Consider the following 12170-nt stretch of genomic DNA (forward strand, 5'->3'; position numbering starts at 1 on the left):
ACACATACCTACTGCGCACCCAAATGGGTTCGCACAGTTCTCGAGTTAGAATGAACGTACGACCCCATATGGGGACGTGAAGTTCAAAAACTTGACTACTCTCACATACCCAAATGGGGTCGCATGGCACTCAACGTGTTAAAGCACTGTGGTTTATTGAACATTTGTATGATGAGGGGAGGAAGTGGGAAGTCTCTCGCTTCCATGTGTATTGCAACACAGGACAGTGCGATTGTACGAATTGATTATAATTATGAGCCACGCTTTTTCGTCAACTGTCGGCATCACCAGTGTTCATGGATTCTCTTTCTGCGCACACTGCCTCCTATGCAGGGCCGGATTAAGAGGGGGGCTAAAGGGGCTCTTGGCCGACCCTAAAATTGTATAAAAAGGCCTGCTGCTCCACCTCCGTGCATGTATATGAAAATTTACGCTCGCAAAATATCAAACACGCACTCTTCCTTCCTTCTTATCAGCTGTCCGCGTTAGTATTTCGTCACTGCTAGAATCAATTACCGTCCGGAGACACGAATACTCGCTACTTACGCACTGTAATTATTGTAAAGGTTATTGCTGACGAAAATTTAAATCTGGCAGCTTGGGAGTACGGGCAGAGGGGGAAGGGGTCTAGGAGGTGAGCGGGAGGGGACAGGGGAAGTACGGTGGAATGCGCATGCTATACTATATCTTTGCTTCAGGAAGAGAACTTCCAGTTCACCTCTGATTATTGAACCATTCTTAAGTTACAACTGTAATGTTTTTGTAAAATGGATAGAAAATATCCTAGTGGTGCCACAAAACGTAAGTTCTGTTTTGTATGTCGATTTGATAGTGATGATGAGACAAATGTAAAATATGTTTTGGCATTATGAAATATTAACATGAAAAATAGAGAAAAATTGTAGTCTATTTCAATACTTCCCTATTCATTAATTTAAGTGCAAGTAGTTCTATAATGACTTCAGTATGCTAGTCTTACGTGATGTTACGAAGAAGGGGCCCCACATTTTTAAATAGCCCAGGGCCCCCAAACACCTTCATCAGCACTGCTGCTATGTGATATTGTGGCGAATCCGTAAAACGCTGAATACTAACAAATTATGATTTCTCTCAAACTTAGCAACCATGAAACACACTGTAGACACACTGAAGCGAACGAAAGTGTGGAGAGCTACCCTGCACATTCTGGAAGACGTGTTCTACCGTGACACCGAGAACATTTGAATTTAAATTACTCTGTAAAAACTATTTTTTAGAATGTAAAGGCAGTTTTGAATTAAACGTTTGAGTTGTTTTCTGTTTAAATATGAAATATGGGGGCAGTTTTCTTCCATCTGCAGTTACACAAAGCATAACTGTACATCCAACATCGGTAACTATGTGAACAAGGAGCGTGTTGCCAACCTTGATGCAAATAAAACCCACACCCCACTTTCATGCGCCTCAAAATTGTTTTAAAAGTATGTGGGGATTATTTGCGTAAATACGGTAATTTGCTATTGTAATTCTTTCTGATCGCCCATCAAATTGTGACATTTATTTCATTCTGTGCAGAGTCGAGAGTTACCTCTGGATTGAGTAATTAAATAAATTCAAAATACCGTATAATAATAAAAAATATTATTACTTAGGTCCGTTTATTGTTATTGAATATACTAGATTTTAAAAGTATATTTTCCACGAACCGACTACGCTGGCGTAGCAGGGGGAGAGGTGATACTCCCACGTGGCGCGTCCCAGGTGGCGGATAGGGGGTCCTAACCGGCTTGCTGGCGGACTTGAGGGAAATAAAATACCTCTCGCGGTCCAAACACACTACCCCCTGCGGGTGGGGGACGCACATGTAGAATACACCTGCGGTACCCCTGCCTGTCGTAAGAGGTGACTAAATGGGGCGACCAAGGGATGATTGTCTTGGAACCATGAAACTACTTGTGATTAGTACCACCACGCGGAGAGCATCATGGGTCGCTTTTACTTGCGTGTAGTACCACTATATTAGGTACCGAATAGGTTTGTGGTTAGTAGCACACAGGAGCACCATGCGGTCAGCTTTTGCAGTACCTGTGATTAGTACCACCATATGAGCAGGACCATGGGATGATAGCTACCATGGTTCTGCCTTGCCTATGATTAGTACCCACTATATGAGGAACACCATGGGATAGGGGAAGGTCCCTGTGGTTAGTACTCTTACGTGATGAACACCATAGGTTTGCGTTGCCTGTAAATGGCGCTGCAAAGTGAGAAAAACCATAGGTCTGTATTATATGTCGCATTTCATAACCTGTGAGTAGTACCATAACGTGTGGAATACCGCAAGTCTCTGCTACTTTAGATTCATACCGCAACATGACAGATACCATGGTTCTACTTTCCTAGCGATAATTACCGTTATGAGGGGCCGATAACTTGGATTTTGGACCCCCTTTAGACTGCAAGCATCATCGATTCAGTGTAATGCTCTAGCAGCAGTCCCTTGGTCAGTAATCCTATTGTTTTACGTCAGTTTCAGTGAATGTAAGGCATTGCGGGTCGCATCCACTGATTGTTTTAACTTCATGTCCATCCATTCATTCTTCGTCCTCACGTTTTGAATTCTGGTCAGTGGAGAATTTTTGACTTTTAATTTGCCATTCCATTTTGTCTCATTTCGTACCATTAGGGGCCGATGACCTTGATGTTAGGCCCCTTTAAACAACAAGCATCATCATCATCAAAAGTATATTTTGAATATAATATTAACTTAAACAGCGGCAAGATTTTGAAGATTTCAAGAATGTTAACAAAAAAATTTTATTGTCATATTTTAATACTTTTTTAGGTCATAAATGCTTGCATATTTCCATAATTTTTAGGTGATAAACATCCGGGCCCTATTCATAACTATGGTATTCCATACAATACATAACCTCCTTCTGTGGATCAATGGTAGAGTGTCGACCTCAGAGGTGGTCGGATGTTTTAAGGGCAGAAAAAAGCGCATTGATCACTCCATATCGTATGATGTCAACTTGTAAAAGATTTGGTGTTTACTCAAAAAAATTAATTAAAACTCAGCCATAGACACTGAAGAGAGCGATTCGGTTTACTCTGCCATCTAGTAGGCCTAGAGTAAAACAGAACGTTGAAATTGATGAGCAAGCAGCCAGATGGCGTCTAATGAAAATTCTTGCATATGGTAACTGAGGCCATATGATTATTTTTATTCTTTAAATAAGGACATACATAATGAAATGTGTTCAACAAGACATTTGCACAATCACTGTGTACCAGGAAAATAAATAAGATTACCATAAGCAGTAAAATACAAAATACAAGACTTTTGTTTAGGGATTTAACATGTTGAGCTCTCCTATGAATAATTGTATGCAGGTCCAATGTATGTATGTACATCTAACCCTTGTCTCTTTTCTCTATGGACCGGGCAAGTTGGCCGTCCGGTTAGGAGCGCGCAGCTGTGAGCTCGCATCCGGGAGATAGTGGGTTCGAACCCCACTGTCGGCGGCCCTGAAGATGGTTTTCTGTGGTTTCCCATTTTCACACCATTTTCACACCATGCAAATGCTAGGGCTGTGCCTTAATTAAGACCACGGCCGCTTCCTTCCCATTCCTAGGCCTTTCCTGTCCCATCGTCGCCATAAGACCTGTCTGTGTCGGTGCGACTTAAAGCAAATAACAGTTTTCTCTATGGGGTCGGGTATGAAATGAGATGAATTTCCATAGCGAGTTTTTAATAACCAAATGCTCTTTCTGACTTCAACCTCTTCAAAGGAGTTAATGAGGTGAAATGAATCAAGTGATATATCATAGTAGGAAGGGAGAGGGTGAGACCTGGTGCCAGCACCTAGCCTACTCCTGTTGAATAGCAACAAGGGGTCTGATCAAGCCTTAACATCCCCATCTGACAGACGAATCACCATCATGACTTCACTCTATAATAACACTGCAGAAAGTTAGTAATGAAATCCAGGATTTTGGAAATCAATCCAGTGATTAGAAACTGTATACTACCATCTTTACTTGCCTGCCAGCCAACATTCTGATGGTGAACATTTTTTCAACCAGTGAGACTTAAATCGGTGAACCACAGTGTCAGACCAAATAGACATGACGCCACAATGACCATGGTAACCAGGTCGGCTTCCAATGAACAATTATGATGAAGAATAATGTCTAATTCTATGCTGCTTCTATATTATTTCTGTACATAAAGTTATGAATTTTTTAAACTGTTCTATTAATATACTTAGAGATTGAACACAATTTAATAATTTGGCTATTAAGGGCTTTCTGATCCTCTCCTGCAATGTCCTTGTAGTCATAAGAAAGATACACTTCATAGTGTCTCCACACATTAACTTCTTATATTTATATGTTATGTTTTTTTCATCCAAGACACTGTACTTCCACTCGACATGTTTCAGCCATTACTTGTAGACCACATCTGGTAACTGGGGCTTATCATCAGTAGTTGTGCACAGTGATGAGTCAGCAACATGGGGAAGTACAAGCTGACTGGTATGTGGAGTGAGGAATAACGTTTTGGTGTTATTATTACTCTCTACATGTGAAGAGAGATAATACACCTGATAGCCACTCCTATTAGGGAATGGAAATGAATGGCATTTAATCAGTTCATGTGAACAATATTTCTCTTATCTCTTGTTTGGGTGAAAGCAGGGTTTGTGTTAAAACTCAGAATTAAAAGTGTCAAACATCAGGTGGTCTTTTTGATTTTATTGGAAGAAAAAATCCAATACATGGTGTTTCAGGTTAGGGAATACAAATGGTATCTAACAATCACCCAAGAAATGTTCAGAACAGAGTCTACTATGGTCTGGACAATGAAGTCCAGGATTTTTTGCATTTGTAGGAAGTTCTGCATCTCCTTAGGAATTGTCCTTATAGTGCCAATCATAAACTCAATGACTTCCCATTTTTTAATCTCTTACTTCTTTCTAAGATTCTCAGAGCTTGCTTGATATATGACCTTTCTTTCATCACACACTAATCAAGGTGGTTGTTCATTTTCATCAAATCATATAGTGGGATCAGTCACCATACCCATACCTTCAATTACAACAATAGAATACAGCATTTTGAGCGTGCTCACTTGATTTGTCAGCAGTAAATAATTTGGTACAGTTTGGAGAAATATGGTAGTGTACTTCTGATTGAAGGCTTACATTTTCATGGATCTCACAGTGTCACATACTTTTGCTCTTTAAATTTATACCGTAATATTCTGTTCCAGGATTTTGATAGGCAGCAGGACACAGACTTCATCTTTGTCAGATGTAAGCGTGAATGGAAAAGCGAAATTGAAGAAAATACCCAGTATGAGCCAAAATTGAGAAATGAGGCTGAAGGAGATGTTTTCCATAGTAAGTTAATTATTTCTCTTTAAATTCTCCTTGCTTTATGTTTCAAAACTATAAAGATTTCAATGTTATTAGCACAGATATTTTGTTGGTACTTCCTAGCCAGTATCATCACATTGCAATTGGATCACGTGGCCTGCGCACAGCTATAAGACATTTTGTCCCAAATGTCCTGTCCCTTGCTCTTTCCTGCCATTCATTCCCAGTGCTGATCTGTCCCCGGGTTTGATGTAGTCCATCACTCCAACTTTTCCTAGTTCTTCTCTGGCAGGGCACAAAATCCAGCAGTTTCACAGGCCATGTATGTATGAGACATACTCTGTCCACACAAGATGTTTACTTCTTATGCAGCTTAGATCTTTATACTTTTGATCCAGCTCTAAGTGTACATTGCCTGCATTATAAATCTGTGTAATGTCACTGGTTCTCAGAAAAGAGCAAATGACATTCTACTAGTCTCCAGAAAAATGTTTCTAACATTACTCTCTTCCTTTACTTGCAACGTTGACCGTAATGTACTATCGAGTGCCAAGTGCTCAGGATATGTCATTGAACTTGGAATGGCAAGGATGCCAGTCACGCCATCCTTTAAATTCTTAGAAAGGCCATGGCTACTCATATGCAAAGTAATAACACATCTAATGTACTGTATCAGCCAGTCCCCAGTAATCGCATGTTTTATTTCTCCTTAGATCTTCTGCAGAACTGTTATTTCTGTGTTGTATGGACTGTTGTAATCCTGCTTCCAGACACTTCAGGTTTGCACCCGTCCAACACAACAGCGAAGATAACAGTCCTATTAAGACAACATGCGTGTTCTGACAGCTCACAGCTCATTGCACCCAGTAAAGGTGCGAGAGCACTCTGTTGCCACATGTTCCGGCTGGTATAATCAACCCCTGTCTGTATTTCTCTCTCTATTCCTCCTTGTCTTCTGAACCATACTCGTCAGGAATTTCATTCCAGCTACCTGTACTCTACTCCCATCTCTCCGTGTCATTGTCCAGGTTTCTGCTACTTGTGTTATTATAGGTAAGTAATATCCCTTGTATATTACCTCTTTAGCCTTCATTGCTACATATTTATTCCATATTAATCTCTGTACCTGGTGGTAGAAGGCACTTCCCAGTTGTATCCTCCTGTTATTAAATGACAACAATGTTTCTTTTCACTGACCAGATAAATATCAACATACATTTAAGTACATCTTTCTTATTTTTTTTAAATTTCGAAAACCATCAGATCTTTTTTGCCAGACCCTGTACATCAGTGGTATTCAAACTTTTTGATTAGTGTACCCCCAAAATCCAATTCTTTCACCTTTGTACCCCTGAAGTACAAGTATATTACGATTATACTGGAAATAACAAATGAATGTTTAAAAAAATGAAAAATGAAAATCCACAGCCTGTTTCCAGTCATTCGACCAGGTCAGGAATGGAATGAATTAAGCCCCTATCTAGCGATGAGGATGTGAGTTGCACTGGCTGCCAAGGCCTGCCACACTCCTCTGGGGCAATGATTAATGAATGACATGTGAAACGAAATGATAGTGGAGAGCGTTGCTGGAATGAAAGATGACAGGGAAAACCAGAGTACCCAGAGAAAAACCTGTCCTGCCTCTGCTTTCTCCAGCACAAATCTCACAGGAAGTGACCTGAATTTGAACCACGGAACCCAGTGGTGAGTGGCCGGCGTGCTGCCGCCTGAGTCACGGAGACTCTAAATGATTGTTGCTGGATGTCAAATAATAATAATCTGCAGCTTATACCACTTGCTTCAGAGTCCCTGAATGCACTGAGGTATGGAAGTTGTGGCCGGGGATTTAAGGTCGCATGCTTTTGCTGAAACCACAGGATTTTGAATTGAAAATCCCACCCCAGCAACACCAGGAATCAAACCACAGTTGCCGGAATGACAGGCAAATATCTAAGCCGCTACACCACTTTTTTCCCCAATAACAACAGTACTGTATTGTGTATATATACATGTGAGTGTAATTAATAACGCAACAGTTATTATTGTACTGTATACACTGCTACTGAAAAAAATTGAAGTGAATGAGTGGATTTCAAAACAAAAATTTAAAAACAGCACGAGCAGCCGATGCATTTTTACATACCTAGTCTTTGGGAGGTACAATCTGATAGCTACATCTTTTAGAATGAATAGTTCTGAAAGAGGACTCTTGTGTAGTGGTAGATTAAATCAAAACAAGATATTGTTGAAAGTGAACAGTCTGAATTCTTTTTTAAACTGCTCACGAAAAACAGAAACAGAAGCTACGATAAATTTGCGTACCCCTCAAGATGACCCAGTGTACCACACTTTGAATATCACTGCTGTACGTCATCTCTTTACATTTTCTCCTTCCTGATCAAGTTCCTCACACTCATATAAAATGCATCTCCCTGTTTTGTTCTTTTACTGATCTCCATGTCAAATCCTCGTTTACCGGGCAAGGTGGCCGTGCAGTTACGGGCGTGCAGCTGTGAGCTTCCATCTGGAAGAGAGTGGGTTCGAACCGCACTCTCAGCAGCCCTGAAGATGTTTTTCTGTTGTTTCCCATTTTCACACTATGCAAATGCTGAGGCTGTACGTTAATTAAGTCCATGGCGGCTTCCTTCCCACTCCTAGCCCTTTCTTATCCCATCATTGCTGTAAGCCCTATTCTGTGTCAGTGCAATGTAAAGCAAATTGTAAAAAAGAAATCCTCTCTATCAGTTCAGTTCCCAAGTACTCGAAGCTTTCGACAATTTCAAGGTCTTGTCCCCCTGTTTCATACATTACCTTTCCCTTCCCTTCTCTTCCTTTTCTAGTCAGCACCATTTTGTTGCTCTTCTCCATGCTTATTTTCATTCCATAATAAATTACAAATATACTCAATCATTATATCCAGGTGACCTTGTACTTCCCTGTTTTCTCTCCACACTGCAGTGTCATCTGCAGGCTTCACCACCTTCAGCTGTCTCTGCCCACATTTAGGCCCCAGGGGCTCATAAGTTGGGTGTGCTAGTTGGAGACCGTAGGGCCCTTAGCTCAGTCCTGCTATTGCTTCCATTTGTGCCAGGCTCCTCACTTTCACCTATCCTATTTGTCCTCCATTGTTCACTCTTTCTTTTGCAACCCTCTTAGTATTAGAGCATTCGAGGCCTAGGGCATCTCATTTTTACTCCCTTTGTGGATTTTTCCTTTCTTTGGTTGATATATTCATCTTTCAATGTCTCCCATTGTCTTGCCCATTTGTGTTAATATAGGATGTTTGCCTAGTAGTTCTTCTTCTTAAAACAATAATTATCACCACCACCACCACCCATATTTTGTCTCCTTTACAATTTCATGCAGAGTAGCCGGTCTGTATTTCCCATTCACAGTCGGTCGAATGATGTTAGTTGTGTAGTTTAGTCCTGCTAGTAAACGTGACCCCTCGGCCCGCTTGGCGTTCAACAGTCTGAGCGAATGCACCAGATTCGGTTCAACTGATTCATATTCACAGTTACTATGACATTTACTGCAAAAATGGACGGGAATGTAAAAACAGGGTGAAAGCAAAACCTGAGAGGAAGCAATATAGATTACTAAATTGGCTTGTAAATTAAGTGTTGGAAGGTGGAATCTTCTTTTAAACCAAAGTTACAAAAGGTTGATGAGCGAATGTAGGAATGCTTCTTATTAGTAGCAACTGCGAATGTTCAATACGTAGGATATGTACCTTGTAAAGGTTGTACTTCCTTATTGACTTTTGCATCTACTACTTTACATATGAATGCATATGAGTGTAAAGTGCGACCGAGTACAGTGCGAACAGTACCACATGATATCGAACAAGTGCATCAAAATGTGTGCAGTGTATCCCAACCCCTTCAAATTTTTTTGGGGGAATAGGTTCCTAGATCTATGTCAGAAGCAAGTTAATGTTGGCGCAAACTATGGACAAATAATCATTGCCCATATTTTTACTACAGCAGTTTATTTATTAAAAGATCACCTTTCTGATGACGATCCACTTGCATAGTGGAGAAATAACAGCACAGAATATCTAAGACTTGCTCTGGTAGCGAAGAAAATATTGTCAATTCGATCCTCCATTGAGGCAAGTGAAAGAAATTTCAGTTCAGCTTACAACTTTATTAGTGACAAAAGGAGTTTGCTTAATCAAAATATAGTAAATGATGCTTTCTTGATTCATTCTGTACTAAAACAGACAACACAGTAATGATGAATGTTTATTGTGACGTTGTGAAATACAGTACAAGTTGATGTTCCACGCGAGTTGATCTGACAGTGTTTATAGAAAGTTTGTAATTACATTACCTCAGTGTATATTTCGTTAGAGTATTTGCATCATGTCCAACATTTTATAGTCAGCCACTCGCTTTTCCTTGCTTCTTTTAAGTTTGTTCATCATAACTTAGTTGATGCTGTCCGTAAGTGCATCAGTCACCTTTCCTTAAACTACATGCTGCTAGCCAACCTGTTCAAGGTCAATTGTATGAGGTTTGAATGTATGAACTGGATGCTTTGAATACCTTTAGTAGAGACCTTCTTTTGAAGCACTCTGCTCAGGGACTGACAACCCTGCCTTATGAGTCCCAGAGCACATTGAACCAGTGTGTAGTATCTGGTAAGGGTCTCAGCTCAGGGGTACAAATGACAACCTCAATGGTACCTACAGCAGAGAAGAAGGGCTTCCATACAATGTCATTGTAGAAGAGGCAGCCCACTCCTCGGGTTAATTGAGTAACAGGTATCTGTTTCCAAGTTGGGATCTAGACAATTTGAAATAAAAAGAAAAAAGGGAGTGAGGGATTGTTTCAAGGAACATCTTGCACTAGGACTAAATGAAAAGGCTGAAGGAAACACAATAGAGGAAGAGTGGATAGTCATGAAAAATGAAGTCAGTAGGGCTGTTGAAGAAATGTTAGGAAGGAAGAAAAGATCAACTAAGAATCAATGGATAACTCAGGAGACACTAGACTTGATTGATAAACAAAGAAAATATAAGAATGCTAGAAATGAAGAAGGTAGGAAAGTATACAGGCGATTGAAGAATGAAGTGGGTGGAAAGTGCAAGGTAGCTAAGGAAGAATGGCTGAAGGGAAAGTGCAAGGATGTCGAAGGTTGTATGGTCCTAGGAAAGATAGATGCTGCATACAGAAAAATCAAGGAAACCTTTGGAGAAAGGAAATCTAGGTGTATGAACATTAAGAGCTCAGATGGAAAGCCACTTCTAGGGAAAGAAGACAAAGCAGAAAGATGGCAGAAACATATCCAACAGTTATATCAAGGTAAAGATGTAGATAATTTGGTTCTTTAACAAGAAGAGGCTGTTGATGCTGATGAAATGGGAGACCCAATTTTGAGGTCAGAGTTTGACAGCTGTGAGCGACCTAAATAGGAACAAGTCATATGGAATTAATGACATTTCCTCTGAATTACTGACTGCCTTAGGAGAAACCAGCATGGCAAGGTTATTCCATTTAGTGTGCAAGATGTATGAGACAGGAGAAGTCCCATCCGATTTTCGGCAGAAAGTTGTTATACCTATTCCCAAGAAAGCTGGTGCTGACAGGTGTGAAATCTACTGCACCATTAGTTTAGTATCTCATGCCTGCAAAATTTTAACACGTATTATTTACAGAAGAATGGAAAAACAAGTTGAAGCTGAGTTGGGAGAAGATCAATTTGGCTTCAGAAGAAATGTAGTAACACGTGAAGCAATCCTGACTTTACGTCTGATCTTAGAGGATCAAATCAAGAAGGACAAGCCCACGTACATGACATTCGTAGATCTAGAAAAGGCATTCGATAATGTTGATTGGACCAAGCTATTTATGATTCTGAAGATGATAGGGATCAGATACCGAGAACGAAGAATTATCTACAATCTGTATAAAAATCAGTCTGCAGTGATAAGAATCGAGGGCTTTGAAAAAGAAGCAGCAATCCAGAAAGGAGTGAGGTAAGGCTGCAGTTTGTCCCCTCTCCTTTTCAGTGTTTACATAGAACAGGCAGTAAAGGAAATCAAAGAGAAATTTGGAAAGGGAATCACAGTCCAAGGAGAGGAAATCAAAACCTTGAGATTTGCCGATGATATTGTTATCTGAGACTGCAGAAGATCTCGAGAAGTTGCTGAATGGTATGGATGAAGTCTTGGGTAAGGAGTCCCGGATGAAAATAAATAAGTCCAAAACAAAAGTAATGGAGTGCAGTCGAACGAAGGCAGGTGTTGTAGGAAATATTAGATTAGGAAATGAAGTCTTAAAGGAAGTAGATGAATATTGTTACTTGGGTAGTAAACTAACTAATGATGGCAGAAGTAAGGAGGACATAAAACGCAGACTAGCACAAGCAAGGGAGAGCTTTCTTAAGAAAAGAAATTTGCTCACTTCAAACATTGATATCGGAATTTGAAAGATGTTTTTGAAGACTTTTGTGTGGAGCGTGGCATTGTATGCAAGTGAAACATGGACGATAACTAGCTCAGAAAGAAAGAGAATAGAAGCTTTTGAAATGTGGTGTTACAGAAGAATGCTGAAGGTGAGATGGATAGATCGGATCACGAATGAAGAAATACTGAATCGAATTGGTGAGAGGAGATTGATTTGGCTAAATTTGATGAAAAGAAGAGATAGAATGATAGGATACATCTTAATACTCCCAGGACTTGTTCAGTTGGTTTTTGAAGGAAGTGTGGGTGGTAAGAACGGTAGGGGTAGAACAAGGTATGAATATGATAAGCAGATTAGAGCAGATGTAGAATGCAGTAGTTATGTAGAAATGAAA

General features: G+C 40.1%; 1 protein-coding gene across 1 annotated transcript in view; it reads left to right on the plus strand.

Annotated features, from left to right (window-relative positions):
- LOC136885412 (uncharacterized) overlaps positions 1–12170 on the plus strand; it is a 93664-nt gene that overhangs the window by 36785 nt on the left and 44709 nt on the right. The window contains exon 5 of the mRNA XM_068230333.1: positions 5258–5387. Within this exon, the coding sequence (XP_068086434.1) occupies positions 5258–5387 (130 nt within the window). The remainder of the gene's footprint in view (positions 1–5257; positions 5388–12170) is intronic.

This window comes from Anabrus simplex, chromosome 14, assembly GCF_040414725.1.
Source record: "Anabrus simplex isolate iqAnaSimp1 chromosome 14, ASM4041472v1, whole genome shotgun sequence".
NCBI classification, from domain to species: domain Eukaryota; kingdom Metazoa; phylum Arthropoda; class Insecta; order Orthoptera; family Tettigoniidae; genus Anabrus; species Anabrus simplex.